This window comes from Syngnathus typhle, linkage group LG12 (assembly GCF_033458585.1).
Source record: "Syngnathus typhle isolate RoL2023-S1 ecotype Sweden linkage group LG12, RoL_Styp_1.0, whole genome shotgun sequence".
NCBI lineage: Eukaryota > Metazoa > Chordata > Actinopteri > Syngnathiformes > Syngnathidae > Syngnathus > Syngnathus typhle.
In genome coordinates this window covers 1,419,254-1,430,830 of record NC_083749.1, presented here as the reverse complement: position 1 = coordinate 1,430,830, position 11,577 = coordinate 1,419,254, and the positions used below count along the sequence as shown (strand labels likewise).

The window sequence follows — 11,577 nt, the reverse complement described above, 5'->3', positions numbered from 1 at the left end:
AAATCTCAACTTGACGCATGCTGCCCTCTCGTGGCTGAAAGACAAATGACATCAGCCTAACTTCTAAGCGTCACATCGTCACGTGTTGTGAAGACGGCACTAAAATCAAATCTAGTGAAACGTTAGCAACCTCGTACAGCACTGTGACGTTTGTCTTTTTATTTCATTTTAGAAATAGCTTTGTCCGTCTGGGTATCAGGCGCTGACGTTTTTTTGCCTCGCTGACGTTTTTTCGAACACGACTCGTTTTTGTCCTCGAGGAAGACGGACGGACGAGATCCTCCATTTTGTCCCCTTCATCCTTTCGCTCTGAGCGATCGGCGATGTCGCCGACCGACAGGATGTCGCAAGCGGCGGGACGTCCGGCGCCGAAAGCTCAGAACTGCACGGCGCCGGGCGGGATGTCGAACATGGACGGGTCGAACTGCTGGCCCTTGAACGGCGAGCCCTGCGCCTCCCAACCCTTCTTCAGCATTTCGTGCACCTTCTGCAAATAAGCATCCATGAAACACATGGGCACACAGAACCCACAGAGAGACACCGACCATCTCGTGGCTCTGCGGCTTGCCCTGCAGCTTCTGGTGGTAGTCAAAGGTGAGGCGGTCGAGGACGGCGTGCTCCTCCTCGTCCACGCTGGCCATGGAGCGCTCGCGGTTCAGCGAGTCCACGTCGATCTCCTCCTCGCCCTCCAGGACGCACTTCCACCACACCTCCGACGACTTGTTCAGAGACAGCTGGCCGGCCGCAGGATGGCGAAAGAAAGGAAGGCAAGAAGAAGACGTGAGACTGTGCGCCAGCCACTGAGGTGCCACGCGCTCGGTCCATTACCACGACGCATTTTCCCGGTTCGAGGCTCCACAGGGAATTCTCCGTGTTGATCTTGTGCGAGAATTTGCCCTCCACCAGCGTCTGCTCTTCGGGCCCCGCGCGCACGCAAACGCGCATGCCGTCGTTGCGCAGGCTCACGCTCACCTGGGAACAATGACATTAGCCACATGAGCGTCTTTGGGTTTTTCAAAAGCGCTATACAAATTTAATGAATTATTATCATCATCATCATCGCCGCCGCCACCGCAAAGGGGCTCGCTCACCTGCTTGCCTTTGAGCACCTCCTCGGGCACAAAGACGCGCACCTCCACGTCGTTGTAGTCCTGAGACCACTGGTACTTGTCCCGCACGGCACCGTTGTAGCTGTCCGAGTCCAACTCTGACCCAATCCTGTTTGGCCTGGGAACAAAAAGAGCAAAGGGTCGTCTCCATGCTGCGCTCGGGGACGCCGGGAAACATCACAGCTCCAACAAAGTGACACCATCGGGTAGAGCGCACTGATGCGCTGCACACTGGGAAAAGTGAATCTTAGTGTTCGGGGACGCTGGGAAATATCACCCTCCTCTTATGCTTTTGTTTCGAATGAATGAATGAATGAATGAATGAATGGGGGGGAAAAAAAACTCTTGAATCTTGAATGACGGGCAAAAACGGACTTGTCTGAGCGGGACGCCGCAGCCTTCCCGTCCATTTGAGCCACGCCGCCAGGGCCATGAGCCTGAGGTATGGCTGAGGGTTCAGAGTCCGCAACGGGATCCGATGACGCCGAGGAGCTCGCCGCTTGCGTCGTCGTCGCTGCTTGCGTCGTCGTCGCTGCTTGCGTCGTCGCCTCAGACGTGACCTCCAGCTCCTGGATCGCCGCTGGAGCGGCTGCCATTTCGTCCCTGTGCTGCTTTTGCGTTTTCCGCATCTCCTCGGAAAACTTCTCAAACACCTTGAACGTCTGCGCAGGAAAAGGGGCAGATTCAACTTTTGAAGACTGTGAACGTCAGTCAATACATTAGTCGTCAATGAATGGAACTGTGGCTTAGAGCGAGCCCACCTTCAAGACCATCTTCTCGGCCACACCTGGCGGGAAGCCCATCTTGTCGTTGGGACCGGAGAGGAGTCGATAAAAATCAGTCTTGCGGTACAAAAAGCCAAAGTAGACGTGAAGAAAGTCCTGAATGTTTCCGACGTGCTGCAGAATGCCGAGCAGCGCGTTGTCGTACATTTCCGTCATCTCGAGTGGCGACGACATGGCGATACTTTCCGCGTGGTTCCTTCAATGTTGCTCTACTGTAGCTCTGTGCGCCGTTGGTGCGAACAAAAAAAAAAAGAAGAAGAAGCGGACTTTTGAGAAGAAAACAGTCAATGTTTACGCCAGGAGCCTTGCATTTCTTCAACGTCCGTGAGGGTTCCTTCCAGAACAATGCCACGCATCCGGTTGGACACTTTCAAAATAAATTGACTTTACGCTGAGCGTGACAGGAACAAACTACCCCGCTACTGTAAACACCAAGAAAATAAGTTCGCACTCAATTATGCATTTAATAGACGAACCTAATTAGTTGACCTATTTCAAGAAATGCGACAAAGTTAACTTTTTCACATTTATTTTAATCTACATCCGGTTGCAGCATGTATAGTCATCCGTTACGAGAGAAATTATATTGTTCCGTACCGAGTTCTCCATTTATTTTCAAGCTTATACGTGTAAATCAAACTCGATTCAAGTAGTTCCTTGGTCAATTCAATTTTATGAATTGCGTTTTGTATGTTGTGCCAAAACAAGGACAAAGTGAATGTAAATTGTGTTAGCCTCGTAAACAGTGAGAGCAAGATGGCGACGCCCTTGAGCAGCACAGGATGCTTGAACTTCCTGGTGGGTAAAGCGATGAAAAGGCATTTCCCAGGAGCATTTGACTGTTCTTCTTTTGACTTTATTCTTTGTTACTGAGCACTGTGCCGCAGCTATCCGGGGGTGGGGTAGTACTATCGTACCAAAAGAGAAACATTCCTGCCTGCAATGCTTGCAAGCCCGATGCTTTGTTTTCGGTGCAGGCTGCAGCGAGCAGGGCAAGTACACTCGGGAGCCGAAAGCTTCACGTCACAGCAGTGTGCTGCAAGGTAAACACAACGGTGACGTCACGCCGTATTTCTCCGACATGATGACCGGCTCGTGATTCTTTTGCCGGGCAGAACCGAGCTGCTCGCATCAGAGTGGGGAAAGGCGATCGTCCTCTGACCTACGAACAAGCCCTGAAACCTCACCACATCGCCCACCACAAAGGATGGCTATCGCAGCACACCAGTGCGTCTCCAAACATGACCTTCGCCAAATCGCTTCATTTTGCCCTTTTGCCCATGTTTATTTTCGTCCCTGCCAGGTAACCTCAAGGGCGAGGACGGCGCGGCGGAGCGCGCCGTCGAAGACGCCTTCATCCGTCGCTTGATGTTCGGCACCTTCCACGGCTGCCTGGCCGACGAGCTGGTGATCAAGCGGCGCGGCAACGCGCTGACGGTGTGCGCCCTCATGCTGCAAAAGCTGCCGCCGACGAAATTCTACTTCCTGATTGGATACGCCGAGTCGCTGCTGTCGCACTTCTACAAATGTCCCGTCAAGCTGGACGTGCAGACGCTGCAGGAGAAGCAAGTGTACAAATATCTGTGACGGCCTTCGACTTCCCCTTTGCTGTCACGCAAAGCCAGCCCTTTCCTTGCTCCAATTTATTTGAGAAATTGCCCATGACGGACACTCACCGGGCCTACTTGAAAAAATAAAAAGGGGGGGGGGGGCGGCAAAAAAAGTGTAGTCATGTTCACGCACTCACTGATTTTGTTTTGTTTGGAACTATGGGTCCTCGTCTTGAAGTGTGTGTGTGTGTGTGTGTTTCACCAAAACCACTGGGTTCTGAGCTAAAAGCGGAGACAATAAGCTTTCTGCTTTTGCACGGCCTTTGCCATTCAGGCCATCTTTGTGACAGACTGTCTACAACAAATCTGATTCTTCTTCTTCTTCTTATACACCAGTTTCCAATTTCAGCCCAATTGAAACTGGAATTTAAAACAAATGTAAAGCACATTCAAGAAAGACTATTTTTCATTTATTTTCATTTGTCACAGTGCAATCGTTCACACGGAAGGCTTGGCCAGTGCAAACACTTGCAAGGCTATGCAATTTGAAGAGTTCACCTTTCATCTGTCACAAGTGAGATTCCTGGTTTCCAAATTGCAACAAGGAGTCATTTGGGAAAAGTGTACGAAAAGGTGGCACCTAGGCCACCAAGTTGGAATGGGGGGGGGTCTTTGTTTTGTCAGGCTGCTGCCTGCCAGTGCCATTTCAGGGCATCCCTTTTGCGCGTGAGGCAATTACACGTGGCTCTTCGCTATCACTTAGCGGGCTCACGGCGACAGACAGCAACATTCAAATTGATCAAAGAAAGAAAAAGAGTGAGTGAGTGAGTGAGTAAGTGAGTGAGTGATTAACGGCGGCGACGCAAGGCCTCATTCATCTCGTGGTGGAATGGGGAACTAAACAGGAAGTGGAGCGCACCTTTCGCCGGCCAAACAGAAGAAGTAGGTCCTCGTGGCCGGTGCTAATCAAAATGGCGGCTTTGGCCGCATCTCCCTCACGAGGAGAGGGCGCGGCAGCCGACGCCCTGGCAGGACTGCAGCTTGATGAGGCGCTGGTTCATGGTCTGCAGCACGGCCGGGTCCACCTTCTTCACAATGTTCTCCAGCTGGTGGGGGTCCGAGCTCAGGTTGTACACCTCCACAAAGGACTGGTGGCGCGAAAAGAGGCTCGTGGACATTTTGCCACACACAGCACCTTGATCGGCTGCTAAGCGACCACGTTGCCATCCCGCGTGCGCTTACCTCGCTGTCGGCGAACTCGCAGTACTGCATGTCGTCGCGTCCGTCCAGCGTCCTGACGCAGGCGTAGGTGTTGTTGAAGGAGTCCTCGCACACGCAGTCGGGGAAACATTGCTGAGCCGGCAAATCAAACCACCGTGGAGTGGAGTCAGCATTGAAAGCATTTCCATCGGACAAACGGCCGGCCGCTCACCGACACGCCGGGCCCCATCTCGGGGCAGCTGGCGTCTGCGCTGGACAGCCCCTCCCCCGTGTGCTCCACCAGGAAGAAGGGACGCGCCGAGCCGTCGCGCAACGACGGCGCCTGCCGCACAACAACCACACGTTAGGCCGGGGCGGGGGCCACGCTTTCCGAGCGGGCGGTGACGTCGCCGGCCGACCATCAGAGGCAGGAAGGACTGCCCGTCCAAGTTGGCGGCCGAGGCCTTGATGCCGGCGATGTCCAGAATGGTCGGCGCCAGATCAATGTTTAACACGGGAGCCTGGGGGGGGGGGGCGACAATCAAAATGATCACCCATTCTTCCCGTTTTCAATCACAACTTCAAATCTGCCGGCGCTTCGTTGGTGACCTTCAGCGTGACCTTGGCTTTCACGCCGGGGCCGCGCACCAGCAGCGGCGTGCGGATGTCAAACTCGTACAACTGACGCTTGTCGATGGGCAGAGAGAACTGACCTGCGGGAAAAGCAAAAAACACAGCGGCGCCGGCGTGTTGGGAACCCGCCCGTGAGCGGAGCCCGCCTTCCGCTCACCTGTGTGATAGCCGTTGTCCGAGGTGAAGATGACGTACGTGTTGTTCAGCTCCTTCAGCTCCTCCAGCTTCCTCACCAGCGTCTCCACCAGGTCATCCACCGACAGCAGCGTCTGCCACCTGCGGGTTCATGCTCCTTCTCACCTCGCTCACGGAGCCGGCCGGCCGTGCTCGCGTTTGCCACACCTTTTGCGGTAGGCGTCGTCCAGGAAGGCCAGCGAGCTCTTGGCCATGGGGTTGGCGGGCTGGCGCAGCAGCCAATGCTTGTCCTGCGAAAAAAAAAAAACAAGCAACCGGGGATGGTTCTGCGCCGTGTGGGTTTTGCCTTCACCTTGGCCGGCTTGTCAAAGCTTCCGTCCCTGGGCGCTTTGACGTCAGCGAAGCGCCGTCGGTACTGCGGGGCGGCGGTCCAGGGCGAGTGGGGCGCCGGCGGCGCCAGCATCAGGAAGAACGGACGCTGAGGGCTGCGGTTGTCCAGGAACTGAAGCGAGCGGTTGGCCTGCGGGCGGGAAAGCCCAGTCGGCCGGCTGGGCAGCGAGACGAGACGCCGTCGACCACTTACGATGAGGTCGGTGAGGTAGTCGTCCGCGTAGTCGTCGCCGTGCTTCTCCTCGACCCCGTTTCTGGACAGGGTGTAGTTGTAGTAGCGGGAGTTGCCCACCTGGGCGCACACACAGCCGCCACCTTCTGATTTATGCGCGCGTGTGGAAAGAAAGGCAGGCAGGCAGGCAGCACTGACCAGGCCGTGCCACTGGTCCCACCCAGGCGGAACGTGGCCGACGCCGCCCGTTTCCTTCTTGCCGTACTGTCGACGGACAAAAGCAGGGTCCGTCGGGCGCACATCCAGCCAAGGTCTCGGCGAGGGAAAATGTGTCGGCCCACCTGGTTCAGGTACTTCCCGGCAAAGAAGGTTTGGTAGCCGCTCTTGCTGAGGAAGACGGGGAAGGCGTCCGACTCGCCTCGGCTCTGCCAGGCCGCGCTGGAGCAGTTCCCGGCCAGCGAGTTGTTCCTCACCAGGTGATTGTGAGGGTAGCGACCCGTCAGGATGCTGCAGCGGCTCGGGCAGCACAGCGGCGTCACCGTGAACTGGGGGGGGATCAGGTGAGGGCGCGGCCGTCGACAGCATTAGCCCAAACACAAGCGGACTCACCGAGTTGACAAAGGTAGCGCCGGCGTCTCCGATCAGAGATTTGGTCTTCTTCATGGGGGTCTGTCCAAGGCAAGGCAAGGCAAGGCAAAATGGACACGGTGGCAAAGAATATTGGCAATTCTGTAGCACATTCATCTGGAAGAGGCTCTAGGCATTTGTTGTCCGCGCAAAAAGGGAATTCCGACCAAATTGGCTCGAAACTAAAATCAAACCGACGTTTTTGGATGCACGGAAGGCGTAGTTATTTATTTAGACAGCGTGGAGATTGGCGGAGTGATCAATCCAAGACAAAACAAAGAACGCGTTGGAAGACGAATACTCGGCTTCAATTCATTTGATTCCAATCAAGGTGACCTGTGCGCAATTATGCCCTGTCGCCAAACCAAGACGTCACGCCACGCCACGCCACCACTTGATGGGGAGTTAACGCCAGTTTGGCTCGACGGAAAGCGCGCACGGTGGCAACAAATCAAAGGGAAATTGACATTTGGCTCGGGGGAAAGTGCACTGCACGCAGGTTTTCCAAAGCAAAGCGTCAAATGTTCCTCCAAGGAGGTCGCTCCAAAGGTCAACTCACCATGCCCCCGAGGTTTTGGTCCTGGTCGTCGGTGACGATGAGGACGATGTTGCTGCCGGGCCCCCCGCCGCCGAGCACGCGCCTCGCGCCGCAGGTGAGCAGGGCGCCCAGCGCGAGCACGCGCAACACTCCCACGGGCATCACCGACGAGCAACACAAAGGGAGACAGGAAAGCCAAAAGCAAGGCAAGGCAAGGCAGCAAGAAAATCAGAAGATGACCGACTTGCCGACGCGTGCGTGCAAGCGAGCTGCGGCTTGAGGAAGTGCCGCTGGTCACGTGGGCGCGCGCCAGTGGGCGTGAAGATCACGATGTCCGAAGTAGACTTTGAACCAAAACTTCACGCCAGTCAGCGAAAAAATAAAAATCAACTCACGCCAGTCAGCTGAGCAAGCCTTTTTTTGGGGGTTACTGGCAAATTTAAATGTCGTTGTGCACGTGTGACAATGACAATAAAGATCTATTCTATTCTATTCTAGTCAATAAACGCCGCTTTTTGTACCACGTGGGTGCACAAATGTTGCATTTCGAAAGTAAAGCCTTCTTCTTCTTCTTTTTTCCAAAAATGAAGCAAATTCGAGAGCAGGCAGTGACGTCAAAGTTCAAGCAGCTGATCGAAGTTTCCAAACGACAAGCGCCCCCTATTCCCTGAAATGTAAGACACGTCATGACGTCAATTAGTTGTCTCGCTGTGCCTTTCCTTCCAGTCAGTGCTTTGAATCCAGTCGCGAACTGGTGACCGCTTCTTGGCTTGTCGGCGACCAGTGGCCCCAGTGAGGACCAGCGCTAGGCAACATGCATGGCTGCATTTTATTGCAATTGAGTGAGAAATACAACAGTCATCACGCAAACAAAAAAGATTTTAAAACACCAAGGTCCACCGAGCGAGACAGAGCCACTGTGTCTGTCTGTCTGTCTGTCTGTCAGTAGTACGCCGCGTAGGCTGCCATCAGAGGAGGCGGAGTCGGGGGCGTGGCGGCGGCGGCGGCGGGCAACACGGCGCCCGGCACTCCACCGTATCGGTAGAGCGGGTCCAGAGGCGAGGCGTACTGCAGGTTGTGCGGCGACGGCTGAGCCAAAGCGCCGTCCTGCAGCGGCAGCGGCACGGGGTGGTGGTGGTAGAGTGGGTACGGCGCCGGCCCGAACCCCCGCAGCTCAGGGTAGGGGCTGAAGCGCGACGCGGCGCTGGCCTGGCAGGCGTGCGCCGCCAGGGCGTCCTGCACCGTCCGCTTCAGCTTCATGCGCCGGTTCTGGAACCAGTTTCGGATCTGCGCCGTCGTCACGGTGACAACAGGGGAGGAAGAACAAATAAATAAATAAATAAATAAATAAATAAATAAATAAATAAATAAATAAATAAATAAATAAATAAATAAATAAATAAATAAATAAATAAATAAATAAATAAATAAATAAATAAATAAATAAATAAATAAATAAATAACAATGTCAGGCAGGAAAAAGATGTGTGCATTCATTCCAAATTGTCGTGGAAATAAACATTGGCACGACATTCACATTTCTTTTGTGACTGCGTGTCGGTGCCACCAGATGGCAGCAAAGCACCCGACAGCGTGCTGTTTGCTAGTTCAAATCTCGGCGGCATTCGAAGCAAAGTGGGCTGCGTGGCTAGCGTGACTAGCTAACATGGGCTAGCCTAGCTCAGACGCGAGCGCAAGCGGACCTGTTTGTCGGACAAGTTGAGTTTGCTGCAGAGCTGCGCCTTGTCCTGCGTGCCCAGGTAGGCGTTCCTCTTGAAGGCTCGCTCCAGGCTGCCAATCTGCTCTGCCGTGAAGGCCGTGCGCGGCCTCCTGCCGGACGGGGGCGTCGTTGGCGGCGGCGGCGGCGAGAGGGAACGCTCGCTCTCGTAGCCCGACGTCTCCTCCTCTGCCTCCGGAGCTGCCAGCACAACTTATTTCTCACGTTGGAATGATTTTTTCAAAATTCAACCAAATTGTTGGATACCATTTTTTTTAGCGTGCATAATTCAGTTTGATATTTCATGTCCAGCATTTCATTCATTTCTATATTGTAGAAAAGAAATATCAGTTTTCAGTTAGCTTAAAAATCATGTAACATTTCATCGTCTGAAAAGAATGACTCAAGTCCATTGTGCGCATGTGTGTGTGCGCGTGTGCATGTGTGTGTGTCAGACTTACCACTGTTGGTGTCCATCTTGGGCCTCTTGGCTGGGGCTCCTCCACTGTCGTGGAGGGCCCTCCGGTAGAACCCCGGCAGGCTCTCGGTGCTGGCGCCGGCGAGAGCCGCCCCGCTGACGCTGGGTCGCTGCCGGCGGCTGCTTTGCGCCATCCACTCAATGGAAAAGTGTCCTCTCATGACGTCTGTGGTGTGTTCAGGTAAGTGAGCGTCCTCCTGGAGGGGCGGAGTGGGGGGGCGAGGGCCTCACGGCTTTTTTTTATAGGCGGCGGCGGCGGCGGCCCGCCTCTACGCACATGAAAGGGTGCAGCCCTTCCTTGGCACCCTCCCCTCACAAGTGCAGTCATTCAGTCTCAATGAGGCTCCAGTGAGTCTAGACCCCCCCACGACCTTCCTGCCGATAGACACACCTCAGCCACGCACCTCCGCGGACATCGAAAGGAGCTTTGGCGACATCATGGCCGCCAGTTGAGTTGGATTGACCTTTTCTTGCCTGACTTCATACTGTCGCCATCACTTGCAACGTAGGCTCGCATTGGCAACATGGGATGATGGCAGACTGCAGGAGTACATGGGGATGAATGTCCATGACCACCCCTAACACACACACACACACACACACACACACACACACACACACACACACACACACACACACACACACAGCCACTGGACTGCCCTTTGATTGGCTCCATTCAGGCTCTTTCATCTCCTAAATGGGCCTGTTTGCTACTGTTATGGACCCCCCACCCCCTGCCCCACTACCCAAGGCGTCTCTCACACACATGCAGAGTTCTTGTATGTCTGTCTGCCAGTCAGTCAAACTTTGCCAAGCCGTGTAGTTGGGAAGCTTAAAGCTAAAAGGCGAGGAGCACCCCAGCGCCGATGGCGACGCGTGCCGCCACGCGTGAGCGGATTGGCCAACGGCGGCCGGCCGGCAGTTGCCGCCCCGTCTGAAAAGGCCTTCTCCGTCCGTCCGTCAGGAGCGCTTCCCCTCGTCCATTGATCCCTATCAAGCCTTCAAAGGCTCCCCGGGCTTTGATGGAGCCGGTGGGACGAGTCGGCGCGGCAGTCAGCGACCCAACCTCCCCCACCGAGACCAGCCAGCACCATATGGGGCTCCACGCTGGACATGGGGCCATGTCATCATTTGCGTGCCATTGCACTGGTGATCATTTTGCTTGACCCTCAACTTCACTTTGGGACGGCATAAGCTCAAACAAAGAGTGAGTGAGCGGGGCGGCTCGCATCACTCCCAAACATGGAGTCATCTGTTTGTGGGTTATTGTTTGCAAATTTTCAGGAGCCACCGCCAGCCGCTGGATGTCACCAGTACTGCATGACACATTCCACCGCGGCGGCCTCAACACGTCGCAGCAGTGAAGTGGGCTGAAATACTTTCCCCGTATTTGAAAACTTTCCAAGCTATAAGCTTTTTCCTTTATCTGCATACCGATACTGTATCTGAAAACGATCCGATTGTTTTTCTTTTGAAATGATCATTGACTTATCGACCCACTTTTCAACATGAGCAAAGGATTTTTTGTTCAACAGGAAAGTCGAGTCAGTTCTTGCTATTATTTTCAAATGATCAAAACGGTTAAAGCCGCTTCAACATACCCTTCCTTACCGAACTTTTACGAACGTTCCCGTATTTTCACTTTATTCTCTCTACTGCAGTACTACAGAGTGTACGTACTCTTGAGAGGAACTACGGATGGATAATGTTGTCATAGGTGCTTTCTAAGTGAGGGGCCAGTCCTGTCGCGAGGTGAAACTCTGCTGCCTCCTGTCGGCACAGGCGCGTCACATGCAAGCAGAAAAAGGCTGCCACGGACGCCATGCGTACGTCGGTCGGTCGGTCGGTCCGCCCGCCCGCCGCCGCCGCCCGGGCCAAGTGGCGGTTCGGTGCTTTGCTAAAGCGGCCACAATGTGCTTTTAACGTCACTCCCCAGCAGCTTTGCCCGACGCGTTGTTTCGTGACCATGACGTCATCATACAAACGACGTTTGACGCAAGCGGCACTAGAGGCTGAAAATAGTTTGGGAAGAACGCAAGCGGAACTTGCCTCTCCGCCAATGGCGCGTCAGCGCTCCGGCGGGGGCGTGACTGACAGGAGGCGCTGGCGAATGGCAGGGCTGTAACCCTGGCGACGCGGGCGAGCGACAGGCGGCTCGGCCAATGGCGAGCCTCCAACCGCGCGCAGCCCCGGCGCGCATGAAGGCGACGCGCCTGCCTGCCAGAGAGGAGGAGATGGGCAGA

At 54.7% G+C, this 11,577-nt stretch overlaps 4 protein-coding genes across 4 annotated transcripts; 1 reads left to right on the top strand and 3 right to left on the bottom strand.

The window, feature by feature from the left end:
- Window positions 1-144: 144 nt before the first annotated feature.
- nudcd3 (NudC domain containing 3) lies at window positions 145-2,260 on the bottom strand. The gene is made up of 6 exons (XM_061292643.1): window positions 1,871-2,260; window positions 1,485-1,771; window positions 1,092-1,227; window positions 829-972; window positions 546-734; window positions 145-487 (listed from the first exon to the last, which is right to left on the bottom strand). The coding sequence occupies exons 1-6, from the start codon at window positions 2,066-2,068 to the stop codon at window positions 377-379; spliced, it is 1,065 nt and encodes a 354-aa protein (XP_061148627.1). The 5' UTR covers window positions 2,069-2,260; the 3' UTR covers window positions 145-376.
- A 178-nt stretch (window positions 2,261-2,438) lies between these two features.
- mrps24 (mitochondrial ribosomal protein S24) lies at window positions 2,439-3,913 on the top strand. The gene is made up of 4 exons (XM_061292650.1): window positions 2,439-2,692; window positions 2,872-2,937; window positions 3,010-3,121; window positions 3,198-3,913. Exons 1-4 carry the CDS (start codon window positions 2,585-2,587, stop codon window positions 3,479-3,481), a joined length of 570 nt encoding a protein of 189 aa, XP_061148634.1. The 5' UTR covers window positions 2,439-2,584; the 3' UTR covers window positions 3,482-3,913.
- Window positions 3,893-7,792, bottom strand: gnsb (glucosamine (N-acetyl)-6-sulfatase (Sanfilippo disease IIID), b). Its single transcript, XM_061292636.1, has 13 exons — window positions 7,161-7,792; window positions 6,584-6,643; window positions 6,316-6,519; window positions 6,173-6,238; window positions 5,996-6,094; window positions 5,765-5,932; window positions 5,620-5,702; window positions 5,435-5,553; window positions 5,254-5,357; window positions 5,064-5,165; window positions 4,877-4,987; window positions 4,687-4,797; window positions 3,893-4,592 (listed from the first exon to the last, which is right to left on the bottom strand). The coding sequence occupies exons 1-13, from the start codon at window positions 7,299-7,301 to the stop codon at window positions 4,440-4,442; spliced, it is 1,521 nt and encodes a 506-aa protein (XP_061148620.1). The 5' UTR covers window positions 7,302-7,792; the 3' UTR covers window positions 3,893-4,439.
- A 157-nt stretch (window positions 7,793-7,949) lies between these two features.
- On the bottom strand, window positions 7,950-11,539 carry ved (ventrally expressed dharma/bozozok antagonist). Its single transcript, XM_061292648.1, has 3 exons — window positions 9,318-11,539; window positions 8,843-9,057; window positions 7,950-8,426 (listed from the first exon to the last, which is right to left on the bottom strand). Exons 1-3 carry the CDS (start codon window positions 9,493-9,495, stop codon window positions 8,082-8,084), a joined length of 738 nt encoding a protein of 245 aa, XP_061148632.1. The 5' UTR covers window positions 9,496-11,539; the 3' UTR covers window positions 7,950-8,081.
- Between the last annotated feature and the right edge of the window lie 38 nt (window positions 11,540-11,577).

Coding starts and splice junctions, on each gene's coding strand:
- mrps24 (XM_061292650.1), top strand. CDS start 2,585: ATGTTGTGCCAAAACAAGGACAAAGTGAATGTAAATTGTGTTAGCCTC. Junction 2,693..2,871: donor CAGGATGCTTGAACTTCCTG/GTGGGTAAAGCG, acceptor TTTTCGGTGCAG/GCTGCAGCGAGCAGGGCAAG. Junction 2,938..3,009: donor TCACAGCAGTGTGCTGCAAG/GTAAACACAACG, acceptor TTTGCCGGGCAG/AACCGAGCTGCTCGCATCAG.
- gnsb (XM_061292636.1), bottom strand. CDS start 7,301: ATGCCCGTGGGAGTGTTGCGCGTGCTCGCGCTGGGCGCCCTGCTCACC. Junction 6,644..7,160: donor ACCAAAACCTCGGGGGCATG/GTGAGTTGACCT, acceptor TGCCTTGGACAG/ACCCCCATGAAGAAGACCAA. Junction 6,095..6,172: donor GGGACCAGTGGCACGGCCTG/GTCAGTGCTGCC, acceptor GTGTGCGCCCAG/GTGGGCAACTCCCGCTACTA.
- nudcd3 (XM_061292643.1), bottom strand. CDS start 2,068: ATGTCGTCGCCACTCGAGATGACGGAAATGTACGACAACGCGCTGCTC. Junction 1,772..1,870: donor CCGAGAAGATGGTCTTGAAG/GTGGGCTCGCTC, acceptor TTTCCTGCGCAG/ACGTTCAAGGTGTTTGAGAA. Junction 973..1,091: donor AGGTGCTCAAAGGCAAGCAG/GTGAGCGAGCCC, acceptor CATTGTTCCCAG/GTGAGCGTGAGCCTGCGCAA.
- ved (XM_061292648.1), bottom strand. CDS start 9,495: ATGAGAGGACACTTTTCCATTGAGTGGATGGCGCAAAGCAGCCGCCGG. Junction 9,058..9,317: donor CAAGATGGACACCAACAGTG/GTAAGTCTGACA, acceptor TTGTGCTGGCAG/CTCCGGAGGCAGAGGAGGAG. Junction 8,427..8,842: donor TCAACTTGTCCGACAAACAG/GTCCGCTTGCGC, acceptor ACGACGGCGCAG/ATCCGAAACTGGTTCCAGAA.